Source organism: Natator depressus, chromosome 4 (genome assembly GCF_965152275.1).
Source record: "Natator depressus isolate rNatDep1 chromosome 4, rNatDep2.hap1, whole genome shotgun sequence".
Taxonomy (NCBI): Eukaryota; Metazoa; Chordata; order Testudines; family Cheloniidae; genus Natator; species Natator depressus.
In genome coordinates, this window is record NC_134237.1 from 139921021 (window position 1) to 139945624 (window position 24604).

The window sequence follows — 24604 nt, forward strand, 5'->3', positions numbered from 1 at the left end:
TGGCTAGCTATGAGTTCAGCATTCAGTACCGATCAGGGAGAAGCAATGTAGATGCAGATGCCTTGTCCAGTTGTCCGCAGGCACCAGAAGTTGCTGTGATACCCACAGATGGAGTGAGAGCTATTTGCAGTGTGAGTCACCGAGAGCCAGAGGCCCGTGAGAGCCTTCAGGGATGTGTTGCAGAAGCTTTGGGCCTGCCCCCTGAATGCATGCCTTCTGCTTCAGTGAACTATATTGCATTGGACCAATCTCCTTTGCCCATGCTCAATGCGGCTGACTGGCAGGAAGCCCAGCGGCAAAATATTGACATTCGTGATACACTACTTGCCAAAAGGGAGGGCCGAAGCCCAGCTGCGGTTGTCCCACCTAACCTGGAGGGTAATCTACTATTGAGAAAATGAACCAAACTAAAACTGATTCAGGGAGTGCTACACCGAATGACCACTGACCCTTTACAAAAACAATGAGCACAACTAGTACTGCCAAAAGAGTACAGAGCCCTGGCCATGAGGGCCCTGCATGATGACTTTGGGCATTTAGGGATGGAGAGGACCCTGGAACTTATTCGTAGTAGGTTCTATTGGCCCCGAATGGCTGAAGATGTTTGCAGGAAATGTGAGACTTGTGCTCGATGTGTTCAAAGGAAAACTGCCCACGAGGGCTGCATATCTCAAGAACATCACCAGCAACAAACCTTTGGAATTGGTATGCATTGATTTCTTGTCTGTAGAGGTAGACAAGAGGAATGTTGGGAATATTCTAGTAGTGACTGACCATTTTACACAGTATGCACAGGCATATCCCACGCGTGATCAGAGGGCCACCACCGTCGCTCGAGTATTGTGGGACAAATATTTCTCAGTCTATGGATTCCCGGCTCGGATACACTCTGATCAGGGGCGGGATTTTGAGAGTCACCTTCTGAAGGAGGTGCTGAAGATAGCAGGAATTAAAAAGTCTAGGACAACGCCTTATCACCCACAAGGTGATCCTCAGCCAGAGAGGTTCAACCGAACCCTATTAGATATGTTGGGAACTTTGCGACCAGAGCAGAAGGCAACCTGGAGCCAGCACATCGCATTTCTGGTGCATGCCTACAATGCCACAAAGAATGATGCTACGGGAGTCACCCCATATCTCTTGATGTTTGGGCGAGAACCAAGATTACCCATAGATTTGTGCTTTGGTGTATCAGAGGATGGAGATAGCTATGAAACTCATCAGCAATATGTATCCCGACTAAGAGAAAAGCTGCGGGATGCTTATCACTTAGCTACCGCTGCGTCTCGGAAGAACGCAGACCGCAACAAACATCGATATGATGCTAGAGTGCGTTCGCAGGAGCTCCAGCCGGGGGACAGAGTCCTGCTGCGAAATTTGGGTATTGCTGGCAAACACAAGACAGCTGACAGATGGAAGGCAATACCTTACCTGTTGATGGAAAAGCTGGAAGATCTGCCGGTCTACAAGATCAAACCTGAAGACGGTCCAGGGCAAATAAAGACAGTGCATAGAAACCTTTTGCTCCCTGTGGGGGAATTGGTAAGCACCCCTTATGAGATGGGCCACGATAGGGCAGCCGGGCAGAACAGAAGCACTAGACCAAAGCCACCATCCAACACAGACAGCAGGCTCCTGCAGCTAACTTACCCCTATTCTACAAAACTGAGAGTGAGTCTGAGGAGGAAGACACAACCCTGGTGTATCCTGGGATGGAGACAAGATTTCAGTCTTGATCAGCTGAACCAAACGAGAGTTCTCCCTCTTCCGCCCTAAACCCCATGGCGGAATTATTTAGGCCCATTTCTGACACCCCTGTGCCGCTGATGAGACCCCCGTGTGATGACACACACAGGTTATTGGACAGTGGAGACACACAGGTAGAGGATGTCCTGGGCACCTTGGACCCTCCAGCATTAGAACTAGGAGTGCAGGGGCCTACGCCAGTAGCCGAGGGACCCTCCAGAGAAGCCTCTCCATCCGTCACTCAAGAGGATGTTCCCCCTACCTCGGCAACAGAGATTCTCAATAGAGGAGACAGGGTGATAAGACCAGTAAAACGGTTAACTTATGATGCACCTGGGGTGACTAGTGAGGAGCCAATACATTTAGCCCACAGGCTTGTGGAAGCTAAAGTGGGCTTTCTAAGGCCCTTTGGAGGAAACCAATAAGTTGGTATAAAGGAAGTGTGATTTGTCGGGATGACAAATTCTCGGGTGGGGGGAGGATGTAAACAGATTCAGGATGAGCTCCACCCTGACATCTGGTGGTGAGGTGTGGCAAGTTGTGGAAAAGAATTTCAGGGGCCGATCTCATTTGCATAGGCACACCCATCCCGCCTAGAATGAGGCCATAACTGCCCAAATGGTCACTTTGGCTGTTGTGGGATCCCCAGTGTCTCTGTTATTGGGGCGGGAAGAATAAATTGTTATTACCCTGATTACGGGAACTGTGCTTGGAACTGTACTTGGCCTTTTGTTATGATGGAGGGACTCACCATCACCTTAGTAGCACTCGCTAGGCAAGGGACATGGGTTCCAAAACTCTGTGAACTGAGAGAGGCTTGAGACAGGTATTAACACCTGGTGGTGTGGGCTCCTTTGTGAGGGCCTGAAACACCAGTTGCACCTCTGTCTCTCTCCACTGTGGAATGTCAGAGCTAATTTTGGGTCTATTAAGAGTCTTGCTCCAGATACTGTGCTGAGTTCACTTTAGCCTTATGGTGCACCAGCCCTAAGGCTCCACTACTGAGAGCTGAAATCACTGAGAGCTGGAATCACTGAGCACTCTGTCAAGCAGTGGGGAGCCGGAAGATCTAGTGTGCAGTGGTGCTGTTCGTGGATAGGCTGGTGGAGTGTTCGTGAGATGGCGAGCAGAGCGGAGCTGTTCGGGAGACAGCAGAGCGTTCGTGAGACGGCGAGGCGAGCTGTGCAGAGCGGAGCTGTTTGTTAGATGGTGGAGTGGAGCGTTTATGAGACGGCGAGCTGTGCAGAGCGGAGCTGTTCATGAGATGGCGGAGCGGAGCCCTGTGGGGCAGCCAGCTTCAGGTCATGTAAGGTGCCCCTTACTTCTTTCCCCCACACACAGGCACATTTTTAGCCAGACTGGGGAGTAACACTCTGCAGATGAACTTTTGAACTCTGGGGCTGGACTTTTTGGACTTTGGGTGATTTGTGGATTGCTGGACCCAAGAGATGTTTGGGTTGTGGGACTCAAGAACCCGAGGGAAAGGATGTGGCCCAATTTGCTGGGGTGGGTCTTTGCTCATGGTTTGGTTAATGAACACTAGTTGTGGTGTTTCCCCAATTTAATGCTGATGTCGTTTACCTCATGTTATTAAAGATTCTCTGCTACACCGAGACTCTGTGCTTGCGAGAGGGGAAGTATTGCCTCTTTGAGGCGCCCAGGGGTGTGTAAGATTTTCCCAGGTCACTGGGTGGGGGCTCGAGCCAGTTTTGCATTTGCTTTGATGAGAGGGAACCCCTGTGTACTGAACCCGGCCCTTGCTGCTATCAACTTGGCCTGACAGAAGGGTTACATTAATATGAACAATTTCAAATAATAATTCCAACACTGCACTAGAGAGCTCATAGTGCCGCTGTGTCGGTTAGGGGATGACTTTTTTTGGCCCCCAGCGCTCGACCAGCAGACGCCCTAGGATAGCTGCTGTCATATCAGCAAAACAGTCCTTTTCCTGGGGTAGCTGATGACCAGGTCCCCGAGCAAAGGTTCATCCCAATGTTCCACTAACTGTCCCGATGTCCCTAGAGCATTAAAAGCCAGCCACAGGGAAGCCGGCCACTGCCTAGGAAGAGCGGCAGAAGCAGCATGTGTTCACAGAACATTTGCAAACGATGCATTTTGACTTCATGGCTGCGGAGTTACTCTCCACCCGCCAGGCGACCCCCATGTCCAGTCGCGCCCGCCTGGCTGGGATCCCCCCAACACCGTGTCCTTGTGAACAGAAAAGGAGGCAAAAACCATTTGGCGCCTCATCTGCTGTGAATTGCTGGCCCAGCTCCCAGCACTTCTTAGGCCCCACTTGGGCATCCCACCGATGTTCAGGAGCCCCTTCTCCTGGGACTTCTAGCAAATGCGCCCACCTAGGGTTAGGGGCCTGTCCAGGTTCCTTCCCCACTCTGAACTCTAGGGTACAGATGTGGAGACCTGCATAAAAGACCCCCTAAGCTTATTCTTACCAGCTTAGGTAAAAACTTCCCCAAGGTACAAACTTTGCCTTGTCCTTGAACCCTCTGCTGCCACCACCAAGCATGTTAAACAAAGAACAGGGAAAGAGCCCACTTGGAGACGTTTTCCCCCAAGCCCAACACCCCCTTTCCTGGGGAAGGCTTGATAAGAATCCTCACCAGTTGGTACAGGTGAACACAGACCCAAACCCTTGGATCTTAAGAACAATGAAAAAGCAATCAGGTTCTTAAAAGAAGAATTTTAATTGAAGAAAAAGTAAAAGAATCACCTCTGTAAAATCAGGATGGTAAATACCTTACAGGGTAATCAGATTCAAAACAGAGAGAATCCCTCTAGGCTAAACCTTAGGTTACAAAAAGACACAAAAACAGGAATATACATTCGATCCAGCACAGCTATTTTACCAGCCATTAAACAAAAGGAAATCTAACACATTTGTAGCTAGATTTCTTACTAACTTAACAGAGTTTCTGAGACTGCATTCCTGATCTGTTCCTGGCAAAAGCATCACCCAGACAGACAGACCCTTTGTTCCCTGCCCTCCAGATTTGAAAGTATCTTGTCTCCTCATTGGTCATTTTGGTTAGGTGCCAGCGAGGGTATCCTAGCTTCTTAACCCTTTACAGGTGAAAGGGTTTTGCCTCTGGCCAGGAGGGATCTTATAGCACGGTGGACAGAAAGGTGGTTACCCTTCCCTTTAGATTTCATAGAATCATAGAATATCAGGGTTGGAAGGGACCTCAGGAGGTCATCTAGTCCAACCCCCTGCTCAAAGCAGGACCAATCCCCAATTAAATCATCCCAGCCAGGGCTTTGTCAAGCCTGACCTTAAAAACTTCTAAGGAAGGAGATTCTACCACCTCCCTAGGTAACGCATTCCAGTGTTTCACCACCCTCCTAGTGAAAAAGTTTTTCCTAATATCCAACCTAAACCTCCCCCACTGCAACTTGAGACCATTACTCCTTGTCCTGTCATCTTCTACGACTGAGAATAGTCTAGAACCATCCTCTTTGGAACCACCTCTCAGGTAGTTGAAAGCAGCTATCAAATCCCCCCTCATTCTTCTGCAGACTAAACAATCCCAGTTCCCTCAGCCTCTCCTCATAAGTCATGTGTTCCAGACCCTTAATCATTTTTGTTGCCCTTCGCTGGACTCTCTCCAATTTATCCACATCCTTCTTGTAGTGTGGGGCCCAAAACTGGACACAGTACTCCAGATGAGGCCTCACCAATGTCGAATAGAGGGGAACGATCACGTCCCTCGATCTGCTCGCTATGCCCCTACTTATACATCCCAAAATGCCATTGTCCTTCTTGGCAACAAGGGCACACTGCTGACTCATATTCAGCTTCTCGTCCACTGTAACCCCTAGGTCCTTTTCCGCAGAACTGCTGCCTAGCCATTCGGTCCCTAGTCTGTAGCTGTGCATTGGGTTCTTCCGTCCTAAGTGCAGGACCCTGCACTTATCCTTATTGAACCTCATCAGGTTTCTTTTGGCCCAATCCTCCAATTTGTCTAGGTCCCTCTGTATCCTATCTCTGCCCTCCAACGTATCTACCACTCCTCCCAGTTTAGTATCATCCTCAAATTTGCTAAGAGTGCAATCCACACCATCCTCCAGATCATTTATGAAGATATTGAACAAAACCGGCCCCAGGACCGACCCCTGGGGCACTCCACTTGACACCGGCTGCCAACTAGACATGGAGCCATTGATCACTACCCGTTGAGCCCGACAATCTAGCCAACTTTCTATCCACCTTATAGGGCATCTATCCAGCCCATATTTCTTGAACTTGCTGACAAGAATACTGTGGGAGACAGTGTCAAAAGCTTTGCTAAAGTCAAGAAACAATACATCCACTGCTTTCCCTTCATCCACAGAATCAGTAATCTCATCATAGAAGGCGATTAGATTAGTCAGGCATGACCTTCCCTTGGTGAATCCATGCTGACTGTTCCTGATCACTTTACTCTCGTGTAAGTGCTTCAGGATTGATTCCTTGAGGACCTGCTCCATGATTTTTCCGGGGACTGAGGTGAGGCTGACCGGCCTGTAGTTCCCAGGATCCTCCTTCTTCCCTTTTTTAAAGATTGGCACTACATTAGCCTTTTTCCAGTCATCCGGGACTTCCCCCGTTCGCCACGAGTTTTCAAAGATAATGGCCAATGGCTCTGCAATCACATCCGCCAATTCCTTTAGCACTCTCGGATGCAACTCGTCCGGCCCCATGGACTTGTGCACGTCCAGCTTTTCTAAATAGTCCCTAACCACCTCTTTCTCCACAGAGGGCTGGCCATCTACTCCCCATGTTGCGATGCCCAGCGCAGCAGTCTGGGAGCTGTCCTTGTTCATGAAGACAGAGGCAAAAAAAGCATTGAGCACATTAGCTTTTTCCACATCCTCTGTCACTAGGTTGCCTCCCTCATTCAGTAAGGGGCCCACACTTTCCTTGGCTTTCTTCTTGTTGCCAACATACCTGAAGAAACCCTTCTTGTTACTCTTGACATCTCTTGCTAGCTGCAGCTCCAGGTGCGATTTGGCCCTCCTGATTTCATTCCTACATGCCCGAGCAATATTTTTATACTCTTCCCTGGTCATATGTCCAACTTTCCACTTCTTGTAAGCTTCTTTTTTATGTTTAAGATCCGCTAGGATTTCACCATTAAGCCAAGCTGGTCGCCTGCCATATTTACTATTCTTTTGACTCATCGGGATGGTTTGTCCCTGTAACCTCAACAGGGATTCCTTGAAATACAGCCAGCTCTCCTGGACTCCTTTCCTCTTCATGTTAGTCCCCCAGGGGATCTTACCCATCTGCTCCCTGAGGGAGTCAAAGTCTGCTTTCCTGAAGTCCAGGGTCCGTATCCTGCTGCTTACCTTTCTTCCCTGTGTCAGGATCCTGAACTCGACCATCTCATGGTCACTGCCTCCCAGATTCCCATCCACTTTTGCTTCCCCCACTAATTCTTCCCTGTTTGTGAGCAGGAGGTCAAGAAAAGCTCCCCCCCCAGTTGGCTCGTCTAGCACTTGCACCAGGAAATTGTCCCCTACGCTTTCCAAAAACTTCCTGGATTGTCTATGCACCGCTGTATTGCTCTCCCAGCAAATATCAGGAAAATTAAAGTCACCCATGAGAACCAGGGCGTGCGATCTAGTAGCTTCTGCGAGTTGCCGGAAGAAAGCCTCATCCACCTCATCCCCCTGATCCGGTGGTCTATAGCAGACTCCCACCACTACATCACTCTTGTTGCTCACACTTCTAAACTTAATCCAGAGACACTCAGGTTTTTCTGCAGTTTCGTACTGGAGCTCTGAGCAGTCATACTGCTCCCTTACATACAGTGCTACTCCCCCACCTTTTCTGCCCTGCCTGTCCTTCCTGAACAGTTTATAACCATCCATGACAGTACTCCAGTCATGTGAGTTATCCCACCAAGTCTCTGTTATTCCAATCACGTCATAATTCCCTGACATCACCAGGACCTTCAGTTCTCCCTGCTTGTTTCCAAGGCTTTGTGCATTCGTATATAAGCACTTGAGAGAACCTGCTGATCGCCCCTCGTTCTCAGTATGAGGCAGGAGCCCTCCCCTCACAGACATTCCTGCCTGTGCTTCCTCCCGGTATCCCATTTTCCCACTTACCTCAGGGCTTTGGTCTCCTTCCCCCGGTGAACCTAGTTTAAAGCCCTCCTTACTAGGTTAGCCAGCCTGCTCGCAAAGATGCTCTTCCCTCTCTTCGTAAGATGGAGCCCGTCTCTGCCCAGCACTCCTCCTTCATGGAACACCATCCCATGGTCAAAGAATCCAAAGCCTTCTCTCCGACACCACCTGCGTAGCCATTCGTTGACTTCCACGATTCGACGGTCCCTGCCCCGGCCTTTTCCTTCCACGGGGAGGATGGACGAGAACACCACTTGCGCCTCAAACTCCTTTATCCTTCTTCCCAGAGCCACGTAGTCCGCAGTGATCCGCTCAAGGTCATTCTTGGCAGTATCATTGGTGCCCACGTGGAGAAGCAGGAAGGGGTAGCGATCCGAGGGCTTGATGAGTCTCTGCAGTCTCTCCGTCACATCGCGAATCTTAGCCCCTGGCAAGCAGCAGACTTCTCGGTTTTCCCGGTCAGGGCGGCAGATAGATGACTCAGTCCCCCGGAGGAGAGAGTCCCCGACCACCACCACCCTCCATCTCTTCTTGGGAGTGGTGGTCGTGGAACCCCCAACCTCAGGACATCGCATCTCATGCCTTCCAACCAGCGGAGTCTCCTTCTGCTTTCTCCCCCCAGACGTATCGTCTGGTCCACTCTCCGCAATGGTACCTGTGGAGAGAACATAAAGCAGTTAGTTACCTGTGTCTGCGTTGCTGGAACCCGGACATTCCCCCTTCTTCTTCTGGAGGTCACATGTTGCCAAGCTTCTTCACTGGCCTCTTGGCTCCGCTGTGCAACCTGCTCTAAATCTTTAGAGCTTTGCGCCTGTAGAAGCATATCCTGACGTTTGTCCAGAAAATCCTCAGATTCTCGTATGCAACGCAGGGTCGTTATCTGTTGCTCCAGACCTTCAATCTTCTCTTCCAATATGGAGACCAGCTTGCACTTTGTACAGACAAAGTCGCTTCTGTCCTGTGGAAGAAAGACAAACATGGCACATCCAGTGCAGGTCACAACAGCTGAAACCCCCCTTCCATATCACTTTCCTACTATGAGCTTCCTCAGAGAAGTTGGCAAGATGTAAGCCTCACTGGGCTCACTCCAGGCGAACTCCCAGGCAAACTCCTGCTGTGAGCTGCTCTGCTGTCCCCTGCCGCTCTGCTGGTTCGCGAAGCTCTGGCTATTTTTAAACAGCCAGGCTTCCCTGAAACAAACAAACAGACAGCCCCAAGGCCCGCCCCCTTCAGGCTACCAGCCAATCAGGCACTCGCTCAGGCTCTCACACTGCCCTCCCAGCAAACACACACACACTCGGATACTTACTCAGCAAACAAGCACTCGGATACTCACCAATCCCAGGCAAACTCCTGCTGTGTGCTGCTCTGCTGTCCCCCGCTGCTCAGCTTAATGTTAATGTTTAATTTATGACAGAGCCCCTTCACCCCTGCCCCTGGTTCTTGTCACGCAGGCAGCAAGCAGCGGACCAGAAGTCTGAAGTGCAGGCAATGCCATGGTTATTGGGGCTAGTTTGAAGCAAGTATATCCATAGCTCCGACGCTGCAGAGCCTTTCCCCATTCCCAGCTCTGACGCCGCAGAGCCTGTGTCCCCGTGTCCCCCTTCCCAGCTCTGACGCCGCAGAGCCTGTGTCCCCGCGTCCCCCTTCCCAGTTCTGACGCCGCAGAGCCTGTGTCCCCGCGTCCCCGTTTCCAGCTCTGACGCCGCAGAACCTCTCCCTGTGTCCCCGTTCCCAGCTCCAGTGCTGCAGAGCCCGTGTCCCCCTTCCCAGCTCTGACGCCGCAGAGCCTGTGTCCCCGTGTCCCCCTTCCCAGCTCTGACGCCGCAGAGCCTGTGTTCCCGTGTCCCCCTTCCCAGTCTTTCCACAGTATGCATCCGATGAAGAGAGCTGTAGCTCACGAAAGCTTATGCTCAGATAAATTGGTTAGTCTCTAAGGTGCCACAAGTACTCCTTTTCTTTTTGCGAATACAGACTAACACGGCTGTTACTCTGAAACCTTCCCAACTCCAGTGCCGCAGAGCCTGTGTCCCCGTTCCCAGCTCTGACACCGCAGAGCCTGTGTTCCCTTTCCCTATTCCCACTTCCGCCTTCTTAGCAGGCCCAAACGTATCTGCAGTACACACCTCTTACAATGGATGTTCATGTTCCGTTTTGTAGGGGTGTGAGTCTGGAGTCTTTGTCCCACCTCTTTTGTATCCCATGGGTGGGGTAAGGAGTGAGGTTCTGTTCTGGTCAGGGCCAGGCTTTCTTTGGCTTTTAATGTTTCTTATGCCTCCCCTGCCAACCCCCTTTGCCCCTCCTGAATGGTTGCTTGACCTTGGCTTGAGAGAGGAGCCAGGCAGCCTTTCAGTGTGTGCTGGTATATTACACTCCCACCATGCCCTGTAACACTTTTAACTCTATTCCTTATCTCTCTTCTCATTATACTAACAAACCCATCTGGCTCGGCAGAAGCTGGCTGGAGAAAAGCCAGTGGAGAGTCTTTGGGTTAAGTTTAGAGGTGAGAGCAACAAGGGTGATGTCGTGGTGGGCATGGGCTATAGACCCCCGGACCAGGGGGAGGAGGCAGACGAGACTTTCTTCGGACAACTAACAGAAGTTTCCAGATCACAGGCCCTGGCTCTCATGAGGGACTTCAACCACCCTGACATCTGCTGGGAGAGCAATACAGCGGTGCCCAGACAATCCAGGAAATTTTTGGAGAGTGTTGGAGTGCTGGAGGAACCAACTAGGGGCCATGCTCCTCTTGACCTGCTGCTTACAAACAGGGGAGAATTGGTAGGGGAAGTAGAAGTGGGTGGCAACCTGGGCAGCAGTGACCATGAGATGGTCAAATTCAGGATCCTGACGAAAGGAAGAAAGGAGAGCAGCAGAATACAGACCCTGGACTTCAGAAAAGCAGACTTTGACTCCCTGAGGGAACTGATGGGCAGGATCCCCTGGGAGGCTAATATGACGGGGAAAGGAGTCCAGGAGAGCTGGCTGTATTTTAAAGAAGCCTTATTGAGGGTGCAGGAACAAACCATCTGAATGTGCAGAAAGAATAGCAAATATGACAGGCGACCAGCTTAGCTTAACAGAGAAATCTTCAGTGATCTTAAACTCAAAAAGGAAGCTTACAAGAAGTGGAAACTTGGACAGATGACTAGGGAGGAGTATAAAAATATTGCTCAGGGATGCAGGAGTGAAATCAGGAAGGCCAAAGCACAATTGGAGTTGCAGCTAGCAAGGGATGTGAAGGGTAACAAGAAGGGTTTCTACAGGTATGTTAGCAACAAGAAGAAGGTCAGGGAAAGCGCGGGCCCCTTACTGAATGGGGGAGGCAACCTAGTGACAGACGATGTGGAAAAAGCTGAAGTACTCAATGCTTTTTTTGCCGTGGTCTTCACAGACGAGGTCAGCTCCCAGACTACTGCACTGGGCAGCACAGCATGGGGAGGAGGTGACCAGCCCTCTGTGGAGAAAGAAGTGGTTCAGGACTATTTAGAAAAGCTGGACGAGCACAAGTCCCTGGGGCCGGATGCGCTGCATCCGAGAGTGCTAAAGGAGTTGGCGGATGTGATTGCAGAGCCATTGGCCATTATCTTTGAAAATTCTTGGAGATTGGGGGAGGTCCCGGATGATTGGAAAAAGGCTAATGTAGTGCCCATCTTTAAAATAGTGAAGAAGGAGAATCTCGGGAACTACAGACCGGTCAGCCTCACCTCAGTCCCTGAAAAAATCATAGAGCAGGTCCTCAAGGAATCCATTTTGAAGCACTTGGAGGAGAGGAAAGTGATCAGGAACAGTCAACAAGGATTCACCAAGGGCAAGTCATGCCTGACCAACCTGATTGCCTTCTATGATGAGATAAGTGGCTCTGTGGATATGGGGAAAGCGGTGGACATGATATATCTGGACATTAGCAAAGCTTTTGATACGGTCTCCCACAGTATTCTTGCCAGCAAGTTAAAAAGGTATGGATTGGATGAATGGACTACAAGGTAGATAGAAAGCTGGCTAGATTGACGGGCTCAACAGGTAGTGATCAATGGCTCAATGTCTAGTTGGCAGCCGGTATCAAGCAGAGTGCCCCAGGATTCGGTCCTGGGGCCGGTTTTGTTCAACATCTTTATTAATGATCTGGAGGATGGTGTGGATTGCACCCTCAGCAAGTTTGCGGATGACACTAAACTGGGAGGAGAGGTAGATATGCTGGAGGGTAGGAATGGGGTCCAGAGTGACATAGACAAATTGGAGGATTGGGCCAAAAAAAATCTGATGAGGTTCATCAAGGACAAGTGCAGAGTCCTGCACTTAGGACGGAAGAATCCCATGCACCGCTACAGACTAGGGACCGAATAGCTAGGCAGCAGTTCTGCAGAAAAGGACCTAGGGGTTACAGTGGACGAGAAGCTGGAGATGAGTCAGCAGTGTGCCCTTGTTGCCAAGAAGGCTAACGGCATATTGGGCTGCATTAGTAGGAGCACTGCCAGCAGATCGAGGGACGTGATCGTTCCCCTCTATTCGGCACCGGTGAGGCCACATCTGGACTATTGCGTCCAGTTTTGGGCCCCCCAGTACAGAAGGGATGTGGACAAATTGTAGAGAGTCCCACGGAGGGCAACAAAAATGATTAGGGGGCCGGGGCACATGACTTACGAGGAGAGGCTGAGGGAACTGGGATTGTTTAGTCTGCAAAAGAGAAGAGTGAGGGGGGATTTATAGCAGCCTTCAACTACCTGCAGGGGGGTTCCAAAGAGGATGGAGCTCGGCTGTTCTCAGTGGTAGCAGATGACAGAACGAGGAGCAATGGTCTCAAGTTGCCGTGGGGGAGGTCTAGGTTGGATATTAGGAAACACTATTTCACTAGGAGGGTGGTGAAGCCCTGGAATGGGTTATCTAGGGAGGTGGTGGAATTTCCATCCTTAGAAGTTTTTAAGGTCAGGCTTGACAAAGCCCTGTCTGGGATGATTTAGTTGGGGATCGGTCCTGCTCTGGGCAGGGGGTTGGACTAGATGACCTCCAGAGGTCCCTTCCAACCCTGATATTCTGTGATTCTATGAGAAGCAACACACAGTGTCTTTGCTCACACATATTAGTAAGGATATAAGAATATCAAAAGTCAAACCCAAAATTCTGTCCCAGGCCAACAAACAGGCCTATATACTAACACCTAACATCCCAGAACACCCTGCTCTGTTATGGGCTGATGGCACGGGAAGGCTGGCCCAGTGATTAGGGCCCTGGGCTAGGAGTCAGAAGAGCTGGGTTCGATTGCCTGCCTGTGTGAGTGAGGACAAGCCTCTCGGTGCCTGAGCCAGGGTGACAGCACTCCCCGAGCCCGCATGGGGGGCGGGTACATTACAGGCAGATAGACGGGGCAGCTGTGGGCTGTGTCAGCGCCTAGGAGGACAGTTACACTGTGTGTTCTCGCTTCCCCAGGAAACACCGAGACCTTCCTGTGCCCTCCTTTCACTTTCGCTCTTTTACCCTCTGCAGAACCCTCTCCGCTGGCCTGAGGTGGGGGAGTGCATGGGTGTCTGTGGGTGAGGTAAAGCAGTGGTTCTCAGCCAGGGGTACATGTTCCCCTGGGGGCATGCAGGGGTCTTCCAGGGGGGAGAGCAACTCATCTAGCGATTTGCCTGGTTTTACAACAGGCCACATAAACAGCACTAGCGAAGTCAGGACAAACTCAACTTTCATACTGACACTGACTTGTTGGTACTGCTCTGTAGACTGTTCGCTGCAATGTAAGTACAAGATCTGTATTCCAATTGATTTATAATTTCATAGTACAAATGAGAACGTCAGCCATTGTTCAGTACTAGTGGGCAGGGACACTCTGGGATTTTTATGTCTGGTTTTGTAAGGAAGTAGTTTTAAGTGAGGTGAAACTTGGGGGGTACGCGAGACAAATCAGTCTCCTGAGAGGGGTACAGTGGTCTGGAAAGGTTGAGAGCCGCTGAGATAAAGTATCACTGTCAGGATTATTTTCAGGACAGGGGCCACCCATCCTGTTAGGACTTGCAGCAGCTAGCATAGGCGTGGGAAGTAGGGGTGTAAGGGGTCCTGCAGACCCTCAGGTTTTATGCAGGCCTCCACTCCCAGCCCCATGCCTGTGTGGGGGGGGTCGTGGTGTGAGCCCCTTCCAGAGATGGGGGCTCGCAGCCACAGAGCAGCTCGTTATGGTGCCATGCGTAGGCGACCCGACGCAGCTATAATCAGCCTCCATGCCCGGGAACCAGCCTGAGCCTCCGCCAGCAAGGACGGAAGCAGTTCGAGGGGTGGGCTCCGGAGTGGGGGGGCAAGCAGCTTATTGCTCGAGTGTGGCTGTCGGAGGGGGAAGCTGACCTGCTGCAAAGGCCCCGCACTGTCCCCCCAGGCAGAGCTGCCTGTGTCAGGCTCTCTCTAAAGCCTGCTTTCCCTTGAAGCAGCCGGGGCCGTGCCAGCTGGCTGGATTCCCGGGGCGGGGGTGGCTCCATCTTGGCTCTGTGCAGCTAGCAGTTGTATCCCGGTTGCTCTGGAGCGCTTGGCTGGAAGTGCGGGGCCTCCACGCCGGCTGGGAGGCGTCTGGCTGGGGTCTGTGCACAGGTGAGTCCTGCCTCTGGCCAAGCAGCTGGGAGGGGCTGGGGCACTGTGGGGCATCGCTGTGCCCGGGGGGTTGACAGGCCGCCGAGCGGTGGCTGGCCTGTGCCATGGTGCTAAGTGGCTGCTCGGGAGAGAACTAGGCTTTGCTCCTGGCTGCAGCGGGGAGCGTTTCCTGCTCTGCTGCAAAAGCAGGAACTGAAACCGCCCCCAAGGCCGAGCTGGCCAACCGCAGGCCCCACGCAGGGCATGGAGAGGGGACTGGCTGCCCAGGCCGCGGCTGCACGGAGCTTTGGAGCCCAGGGTGTTCAGAGAGCAGGGGAGAGAACCCAGGTGTCCTGCCCAGCCGGGCACAGAACAGGTGTGACCGGGCGAGCACTGACGGCTGCACGCTCTCTCCTGCTGTGCAAAGAGCCTGGCCAGGCCTAACCGAGGGGATCCGGCCCCCGTCAGGCCCTCCCCTGTGCCGGTCTCGGAGCATTTCCCCTGGCGCGCAGCCCCGAGGGCAGCCGTCGAGCAGCAGGAGGGTCCTGTGGTTGGAGCCCGTGGCTGGGAGTCAGGCCATCCGGGGCCTCCCCAGGGAAGTGTTAGATCCACAGAGCTTTGCACCAAAGCGTGCAAGCCCCAGTGTGTAAAGGGAGGCACTGAGCAACGTGCCAGGCTCCCGGGTTAGTGCCGACCCACCAGCCTGCAGCTGCCTGGGATGGCTGCTGACCTCCTCGGGGGGCTGGGGTTATGCCACGCACTCCGCCGACGAGGCTGGGGAGAATTTCCCGATTGTTAGTTGTGTAACCCTTCTGCCCGTCAGAGTCGGCAGCAACAAGGGCCGGGTTCAGTATCTAGGGGATCCATTCCAATAACAGGTTTCAGAGTAGCAGCCGTGTTAGTCTGTATTCGCAAAAAGAAAAGGAGGACTTGTGGCACCTTAGAGACTAACAAATTTATTTGAGCATAAGCTTTCGTGAGCTACAGCTCACTTCGAAGTTAGTCGAAGGTGGTGCTAAATTGGTTAGTCTCTAAGGTGCCACAAGTACTCCTTTTCTTATTCCAATAACACAATGCCAAACCGGCTCAAGCCCCCACCCAGTGACCTGGGACAGATATATACCACCCTCACTGGGCGCCTCCAAGAGGCAATACTTCCCCTCTTGCAAGCACAGAGTCTGAGTGTAGCAAAATGCCTTTTAATAACAGAGACAAACAATGTGGCATTATGTTGGGGAAACACCACCAACAGGATTCATAACACAACCCATGAGCAAAAATCCCACCCCAAGCAAATTGGGGCAGGTCCTTTGCCTTTGGTTCTTGAGTCCAGCAACCCAAAATCACCCAAAGTCCCACAACCCAAAAGTCTCTGTCCCTGGTCAGGGCAGCCCCAGAGTTCAAAAGTTTATCTGCAGAGTTTTGGAACCCATGTCCCTTGCCTAGCGAGTGCTACTTAGTTGATGGCGAGTCCCTCCATCATAACAAAAGGCCAAGTACAGTTCCACTGTCCTTGATTCCCATAATCAGGGTAATAACAATTTATTCTTGCCCCAATAACAGAGACACTGGGGATCCCACAGCAGCCAAAGTGACCATTTGGGGCAGCTATGGGCTCAGGCTAGGCGGGGTGGGTGTGCCTATGTGCCACGGAGTGTGGGGGAGTCCAGGCCCTGCACCCCTCTTCCTGGCATTCACTGAGACTCTCAGCCAGCCAGTAAAACAGAAGGTTTATTGGACAACAGGAACACAGTCCAAAACAGAGCTTGTGGGGACACCCAGGACCCCTCAGTGAAGTCCTTCTGGGGGAGCAGGGAGCTCAGACCCCAGCCCTGGTGTTCCCTGTGTTCCTCCACCCAGCCCCAAACTGAAACTAAACCCACCCAGCAGGTTCCCTGCTGCAGCCTCCGTCCACATTCCCGGGCAGAGGTGTTACCTCCCCCTCCCGGCTCAGGTGACAGGCTCTCAGGTCTCCCGTCCCCAGGGCACATTCCCAGGTCAACACTCCCCCCTCCCTGCTGCCTCACATCGTCACATCTCTCCCCCCTTCGAGACTGAACTGAGCGGGGTCACTGTGACCAGTGAGCTGGGGAAGTTCGGGGCCCCCTCTCCGGGACAGCACATCCGCTATCAGGTTGGCCCTTCCCTTCACGTGGACCACGTCCATGTCGTAATCCTGCAGGAGCAGGCTCCATCTCAGGAGCTTGGCGTTGGCTCCTTTCATCTGGTGCAGCCAGGTCAGGGGAGAGTGGTCGGTGTAGACGGTGAAGTGTCGCCCGAAGAGATAGGGCTCTAGTTTCTTGAGGGCCCACACCATGGCCAGGCACTCCTTCTCGATGGCCGCGTAGTGTTGCTCCCGGGGTAGCAACTTCTTGCTCAGGTACACGATGGGGTGTCTCTCCCCCTTTTCATCCTCCTGCATTAACACCGCCCCCAGTCCCGTGTCGGAGGCGTCGGTGAACACCATAAAGGGCTTGTCAAAGTCTGGGTTTGCCAGAACTGGGCCACTGACCAGAGCCTCCTTCAGCGCCCGGAAAGCCTCCTGGCACTGCTCGGTCCAGACCACCTTGTCTGGCTTCCCCTTCTTGCATAGCTCAGCGATGGGGGTGGCTATGGCGCTAAAGTGGGGCACAAATCTTCGGTAGTATCCTGCCATCCCAATAAAGGCTTGGACCTGCTTTTTGGTGTGGGGAGCGGGCCAGTCTCTGATCACCTCCACCTTGACCGGTTCCGGCTTTAGGCGGCCGCTCCCCACCCGATGGCCCAGGTAAGATACTTCAGCCATCCCCACCTTGCACTTCTCCGCTTTGACAGTCAGCCCAGCCCCCTGGAGTCGGTCCAGCACTTGTCTAACCTGGGACACGTGGTCCTCCCAGGTCTGGCTAAAGACACAGATGTCATCAATATACGCCACGGCAAAACTCTCCATCCCCCTCAGGAGCTGGTCCACCAGGCGCTGGAAGGTGGCCGGCGCTCCCTTGAGGCCGAAAGGCAGGGTCAGGAACTCATAGAGCCCCAGAGGGGTGATAAAGGCCGATTTCAGCCGGGCATCTGCATCCCACGGCACTTGCCAGTAGCCCTTTGTAAGGTCCATGGTGGTAAGGTACCGAGCTCCTCCCAGCTTGTCTAGGAGCTCGTCCGGCCTGGGCATGGGGTAGGCATCAGATACAGTGATGGCATTGAGCTTCCGATAGTCCACACAGAACCGGACCGACCCATCATTTTGGGGACCAGCACCACCGGCGAGGCCCAAGGGCTGGCCGATGGCTGGATCACCCCCAAAGCCAGCATGTCCCGGACCTCTCTTTCCAGGTCCTGAGCAGTTTTCCCTGTGACTCGGAAGGGGGAGCATCTTATCGGCGGGTGCGACCCTGTCTGCACCCGGTGGACAGTCAGATTAGTGCGTCCAGGCTGGTTGGAAAAGAGCTGTTGGTACGGAAGCAGCACCCCCTTGACCTCAGCTTGCTGGGCAGGGGTTAGCTGATCCGAGAGGGGAATTGTTTCCAGGGGGGAACCAGCTCTGGTCCCAGGGAATAGATCTACTAAAGGGTCATCTCCCTGCTCCTCCCACTGTCCACACACGGCCAACACCACATTCCCCCTGGCATAATATGGCTTCATCATATTCACATGGTACACCCGGCGGTGGTGGGCCCGGTTCGACAGCTCCACCACATAGTTTACCTCATTGAGCTGCTTGACGACCTTGAAAGGGCCCTCCCAGGCGGCCTGTAGTTTGTTCTTTCTCACGGGGATGAGAACCATCACCTGATCCCCGGTGGCGTAGGCACGGGCCCGCGCCGTGCGGTCATACCAGACCTTCTGCTTCCTCTGGGCTCTGGCCAGATTCTCCCTGGCCAGGCCCATGAGTTCAGCCAGTCTCTCTCGGAAGGTCAGGACATACTCCACCACTGACTCTCCATCGGGAGTGGCCTTCCCCTCCCACTCGTCTCTCATCAGGTCCAGGGGGCCCCTCACCCTCCTTCCATATAACAGTTCGAAAGGCGAAAATCCGGTAGACTCCTGGGGCACCTCCCTGTACGCGAACAGCAGGTGAGGTAAGTACTTGTCCCAATCCTGCGGGTGCTGGTTCATAAAGGTTTTCAGCATCATCTTTAGCGTCCCGTTAAACCTCTCCACCAGCCCATTGGACTGGGGGTGATACGCTGAGGCCCAGTCGTGCCGGACCCCACGTTTCTCCCACAAGCACCGGAGCAGGGCCGACATGAAGTTGGAGCCTTGGTCTGTCAAGACTTCCCTGGGGAACCCCACTCGGCTGAAAATGGTCAGGAGCGCATCTGCCACGGTGGAAGCTAAGGGCACTGCCTCGGGGTAGCGGGTGGCAAAATCTACCACCACCAGAATGTATTTCTTCCCCGACCGGGTCGTCTTGCTGAGAGGCCCCACGATGTCCATGGCCACCTTCTGGAAAGGCTCCTCTATGATGGGCAAAGGTCTCAAAGCCGCTTTCCCCTTGTCCCGGGCCTTCCCCACCCTCTGACAGGGGTCACAGAATCGGCAATACTGCCGGACGGTGGTAAAGACCCCGGGCCAGTAAAAGTTCTGTAGCAACCTCTGCCGGGTGCGTCGGATTCCCTGGTGCCCTGCGAGGGGGATGTCATGGGCCAGGGACAGGAGCTTGCGGCGATACTTCTGGGGGACCCCCAGCTGCCTCCTGATCCCACAGGACTCCCCTTCCCCTGGGGGAGCCCATTCTCGGTACAGGAACCCCTTCTCCCACAGGAACCTCTCCTGGCAGCCTCTCCTCATGGTCCGTACCGCCCTGAGGTCGGCCAGGTCCCTGAGCTTCTGCAAGGAGGGATCTTTCCTCAACTCGGCCTGGAACTCAGCAGCTGGGGAAGGGATGGGGCCCGGTTCCCCCTCAGTGGTCAGGTCTGAGGCCTCAGACTCTCTGAGCCGTGCCCCTCGGCGCTCCCTCCCCACCCGAGTAGGGTCTCGCGCCTCCGGTGTGGTACCCTCCCCAGGGTCAGGGCGCAGTGCCCCTCGCCGGCTCTGGCTACGGGTCACAACCAGGGCGGTCTGGGGGTCGCTTGGCCAGTCCTCTAGGTCTCCCCCCATCAAAACTTCAGTGGGCAAATGGTGGTGTACCCCCACATCCTTGGGGCCCTCCTTGGCCCCCCATTTCAGGTGTACCCTTGCCACGGGCACCTTAAATGGGGTCCCTCCCACCCCCGTCAGGGTCAGGTAGGTGTTGGCCACCACCCGATCTGGGGCCACCACCTCGGGCCGGGCCAGTGTCACCTCCGCGCCCGTATCCCAGTATCCATTGACCTTCTTCCCATCCACCTCCAGGGGAACAAGGCACTCTCTCCGGAGGGACAGCCCCGCGCCCACCCTGTAAACTGAGCACCCTGAGTCCGGAGCATCCGGCCCTCTGGCGGAGCTGGCCGGGGGTACTCTCCCCTCCTGAGCAGGTGGTAAACTGGTAGCCCCCCTTGCCTGGGTCATCTGCCCCTCGTCCAGCTGAGTCCCTACCCAGTTAACCCTGGGTAGGTTGGGTCTGCTCAGTCTGTCCCTGAGCCCGGGGCACTGGGTCCGTACGTGGCCTCTCTGGCCACAGTGATAGCAGCTCAGGTCACGTTGGTCCCCTCGAGCGGGTCGGAGGGGCCCGACGCCAGGCGTTCCCCTTTGGAGGGGGTTCTCCCTATTTCCCCGCTGGGAGGCCCCATGGTGACTCTCTCTCTGCAGCGGGGGGAGCCTGTTCTTTTGGGACTCCTCCCTGCTACCCCCTGACCGACTGTTCACAAACTCGTCGGCCAGCTGCCCTGCGTGCTGGGGGTTCGCGAGCTTTTTGTCCACCAGCCACAGCCTCAGGTCGGAAGGGCACTGTTCATACAGTTGCTCCAGTACGATCAGGTCCAGCAGGTCCTCTTTAGCTTGGGCCCCCGCTGTCCACTTGCGGGCATATCCCTGCATCCTGTTGACCAGTTGTAGGTAGGTGACCTCAGGCGTTTTACACTGACTCCGGAACCTTCTCCGGTACATCTCGGGGGTCAGCCCAAACTCACGGAGCAGGGCCTGTTTGAACAGTTCATAGTCCCCTGCCTCCGCCCCTGTCATCCGGCTGTACACCTCCACGGCTTTGGGGTCCAGTAAGGGGGTGAGGAACTGGAGCCTGTCTGCAGGGTCAACCCTGTGCATCTCGCAGGCATTCTCAAAGGCCGTCAGGAAGCTATCTATGTCCTCCCCCTCCTTCCGCTGGGCCAGGAAGCACTTGTCAAAGCTCCTTGCAGTCTTGGATCCCCCCTCACTCACTGCAGCCGGGGCCCCACTGCTCCTCAGCCTGGCCAGCCCCAGTTCATGCTGTCTTTGTTTCTCCTTCTCCTGATGTTCCCTCTCCTTCTCCTCCTGCTCATGTTGACGTTGTTTCTCCTTCTCCTCCTGCTCATGTTGACGTTGTTTCTCCTCATGTTGACGTTGTTTTTCATGATCCTCCAGCTCCCTCATTTTCCTCTCCCTCTCCCATTCCAGCCGCATCCACTCCAGGGATGGGGAGCTCCGCCGGGAGGATCCCCTGCTGGCTGCTGGGGTCAGGGGGCCCTCGGTATTCGCTGGGCTTCCCCCAACCCCTCCCCCAGGCATAGGTAGGAAGGGTCTCGGGATGTCCTCGGCAGCAGTCTGACCCCTCCCAGCCTGGTCAGGCCCCAGGGCCCATGCTGCGTCCCCCGGGCGGCTTCCCTCCGGGACAGGGATCGGGTCATCCAAGCGATCCCTCTCCTCCAACTGGGCAATCAGCTGTTCCTTGGTGGACCTCCCGACGCGCAGCCCCCTCTGCCTGCACAGCTCCACCAGGTCGCTCTTAAGGCGTTTAGCGTACATCTCCCTGCTGGCCACTCGCAGGCCGGGCAGCTTTCCACGGTTTCCAGGAAAAGCCCCTAGTGTGCCAGTCCTTCTTGAGGTCACCACCTCTTTGCCAGGGTTGAGCTGCAGACTCCTCCGCCCCTGGGACCGCTCGCTGCAATCCCCCGGGGGACCCTGTTACTGCAAAAGTCCTTCTCTCTGGTCACACACTCCCAGGGGTTAACCGCCCCCTGAAACCGTCTCTCTCTGAATCTTCAGCACGCCTGGTCCCCGTCAATCCCCCTTCGTTTTACTGTTCCCCAGTCACTTACTGCAGGAAGCGCCGTTCACGGGGTGCAGTAGATCCCACCGCTGCCACCAGTTGTCACGGAGTGTGGGGGAGTCCAGGCCCTGCACCCCTCTTCCTGGCATTCACTGAGACTCTCAGCCAGCCAGTAAAACCGAAGGTTTATTGGACAACAGGAAAACAGTCCAAAACAGAGCTTGTGGGGACACCCAGGACCCCTCAGTCAAGTCCTTCTGGGGGAGCAGGGAGCTTAGACCCCAGCCCTGGGGTTCCCTGTGTTCCTCCACCCAGCCCCAAACTGAAACTAAAACCACCCAGCAGGTTCCCTGCTGCAGCCTCCGTCCACACTCCTGGGCAGAGGTGTCACCTCCCCCTCCCCCTCCCGGCTCAGGTGACAGGCTCTCAGGTCTCCCGTCCCCAGGGCACATTCCCAGGTCAACACTCCCCCCTCCCTGCTGCGTCACATCGTCACACTATGCAAATGAGATCGGCCCCTGAAGTTCTTTTCCACAACTTGCCACACCTCAGCACCAGGTGTCAGGGTGGAGCTCAGCCTGGCTCTTACAGTTGTGATCACTGGCTGCGGGGAGACAAATCAAACCGCCGGACGCACACTGCGGGGGCCTGGCGAAGTGTCTGTGCAGGGGGGTTACGGCCGTTCGTGCCTTAAAATAGTCCCCAAGCCGCCTGCCTGCCGTGGTGCACAGAGCTGGACGCCCTGAGGGCTGTTGGCCATGCCCAGGGAGGACGGGAGGCTGATAGCGCCAGGCAGGGTCAGCGAGTCCGGGCTCCAACCTCTTCCCGGCACAGACGATTCCACCCCTTCATTCCTCTCTGTCCCGCTGACACCTGCCCCCTCTGGGGTCTCCCAACCCTTCCTGCTTCCCAGCCTTCCCCTCCCATCCCAGGACTGGGCCCCCTGCCCTGCTCCTTGCCTGTGAAGGTGAAAGAGCAGAGGAGGAATAAGGAATCCAGGAAGTGCCCCATGGAGTCAAGGAGCTTCCTGTGGGTTTGGTCTCAGCTGATGGTTATTGTCCTTTGTCCCCAGCAGCGTGGGGCAAAGTCCCCGATGCAGAGTGGCTCTCTTCTCCCCAAGTCCAGGAAGCCTCTTCCGCTCCCGAGTGTGAAATCTCTGGGGACTCGGGATCCAGGGATCTGCTCCCAACACTCCTGCAAGGTCAGCAGGTCTTCCTGAGCAGAGTGAGCCCAAAGGGCCGGCTGTGACCCCGCAGTGCCACAACCCCACTGGGTAGGTACCGCGCTGGGCAAGGGGACCACTGCAGTGCGAGCTGCTCTGGGTGTGGATCTGGGGGAGCGGGAGAGGCTGATCCACAGACACCTGCCGTCCCCTTCCAGGCGGGATCGCAGCCTGGTAGTCTGGGGAGCTGCTTGGAGCGCGGGGCAGGGAACCTCCATGGCCAGCCTGTCGCCAGCTAGGGCTGGCGTTTAAAGGGGCAGCATCCGCCTAGTGAAGCCCCCTGCCCTGCCCCCCAGCCCCTCTGTCCTGAGCCCCGGGACAGATTGTCTCTCACAGGCAGGGACAAAGCAGTCTCTGGTGCTCCTCTCGCAGGGCAGGGCTGCGGGGAGGGGCTGATGGGTGGGTGCGGAGGCAGCTGGGAGGGGGGTGGTGAGATGGCAGGGCTGTGGGTGGGTGTTTGCCAGGAGTCAGTGAGCGAGGGGGGAGCCCAGTGCACTTGGCTGGCGCATGAGGGAGCCTCATGCTCGTCCGAGCCCCTCGCTTTGTCCCTGGGCTGCTACCACCTCCCCCCTCCTGGCTGGGATCTGTCAGGAGGAGCAGCGGGAAGCGGGGGGCACTGCGGGAAGTGGCTGGTGGATCAGCAAGGTCCCACCCGCTTCCCTGGCTTTAAACTCTGTCTGCCCTAGGGTGCCTGGGCTGTGCGGCCCCATGGCCCCGTACCGCATCCGGCAGTACGAGGACGGTGACTACGAGGCGGTGCGCGCCATGTTCGCCCGGGGGATTACAGAGCACGCGCCTGCTGCGTACGTCCACACGCTGACCCGTCCCCAGGCCCAGCTGCTCTTCCTGGCCCTGTTCCTGGCGGTGCTCGCGGCCTCCGGGTCCCTCCTGGTCTCCCTCGTGGCTGTCCTGCTGGCTCTCGCCGGGGGCTGGTTTTTCATGCGGTCTCTGTGGACCGGTTACGTCCAACAGTCTCTTCGCAGCGACCTCCTGGACATCCGGAGAAGCTACCTGGAGCCAGCAAACTCTTGTCTCTGGGTGGCAGAGGCTGAGGGGGCGGTGGTGGGCATGGTGGGGGCCATCCTGCCGGTGGACCCCTCAGAAAGGGGGCGCGCCCTGGAACTGAAGCGCATGTCCGTGGGGAGGGAGCACCGGGGCCGGGGCATCGCCAGGGCGCTCTGCAGGACGGTCATCCGCTTCGCCCAGGAACGCGGGCACGGTGCGGTCGTGCTGTCCACCTCCATGGTTCAGGACTCGGCCCAGCGGCTGTATGAGAGCATGGGCTTCCGGAGGGTCTCGGAGAGGTCCCCATCCCGCCTCGCCAGCTTCCTGCAGTTCTCTGTGTTTTATTACCGATACGAGATTCCTGGCTCTCGCTGAAGGCTCGGGGGTGGCTTGTTAATTAACTCCCAGCCAGTGGCTACTTTTTTACCTTTTTTGTTGAGAAATAAACTGAACTTGGAGGAAAAGTCTCGCACACATGACACGGTTCTTGTGCTGTCTTGGGATTATTGTTCCCCCAAGGCCTCCCTCTTCGCCACAGTCACCTGGGTCCTGCTGGATCTGAGCTTCACCCCTGGAGCTGAGCTGGCCAGTATCAGCCTCACCCACATTTGCTCAGTGGTTCCTAGATGATCCCTGACCCCTAAAGAACCAGGCGACCCCGGCAAGGAAACCTCCATGAAGGTTCATTTGAATTTTCACACACTCTTCTTTGACAGGTTCGTGTCTCATTCCTGTCATCCATAGAAATATCCAATCCTTGGATCTTGCCAATTCCTTGACCCCCCACAACATCCAGTAGCAGTGAGTTCCACAGGCTGGCTGTGTGTTGTGTGGAAAAGGTAATTTCTTTGCTAGGTTTACAA

At 55.0% G+C, this 24604-nt stretch overlaps 1 protein-coding gene across 4 annotated transcripts; it reads left to right on the top strand.

Annotated features, from left to right (window-relative positions):
* Window positions 1-13417: 13417 nt before the first annotated feature.
* Window positions 13418-24208, top strand: LOC141986036 (N-acetyltransferase 8B-like). Of its 4 annotated transcripts, none has more exons than XM_074950202.1 (3): window positions 13418-13610; window positions 22587-22787; window positions 23423-24208. In XM_074950202.1, the coding sequence occupies exon 3, from the start codon at window positions 23445-23447 to the stop codon at window positions 24114-24116; it is 672 nt and encodes a 223-aa protein (XP_074806303.1). In that variant the 5' UTR covers window positions 13418-13610; window positions 22587-22787; window positions 23423-23444; the 3' UTR covers window positions 24117-24208. The 4 variants fall into 4 exon arrangements, with proteins under 4 accessions (XP_074806303.1, XP_074806301.1, XP_074806304.1 ...); XM_074950200.1 differs by lacking the exon at window positions 13418-13610 and adding an exon at window positions 14331-14451; XM_074950203.1 differs by lacking the exon at window positions 13418-13610 and adding an exon at window positions 14331-14451 and having other exon boundaries at window positions 22587-22715.
* Window positions 24209-24604: the final 396 nt, after the last annotated feature.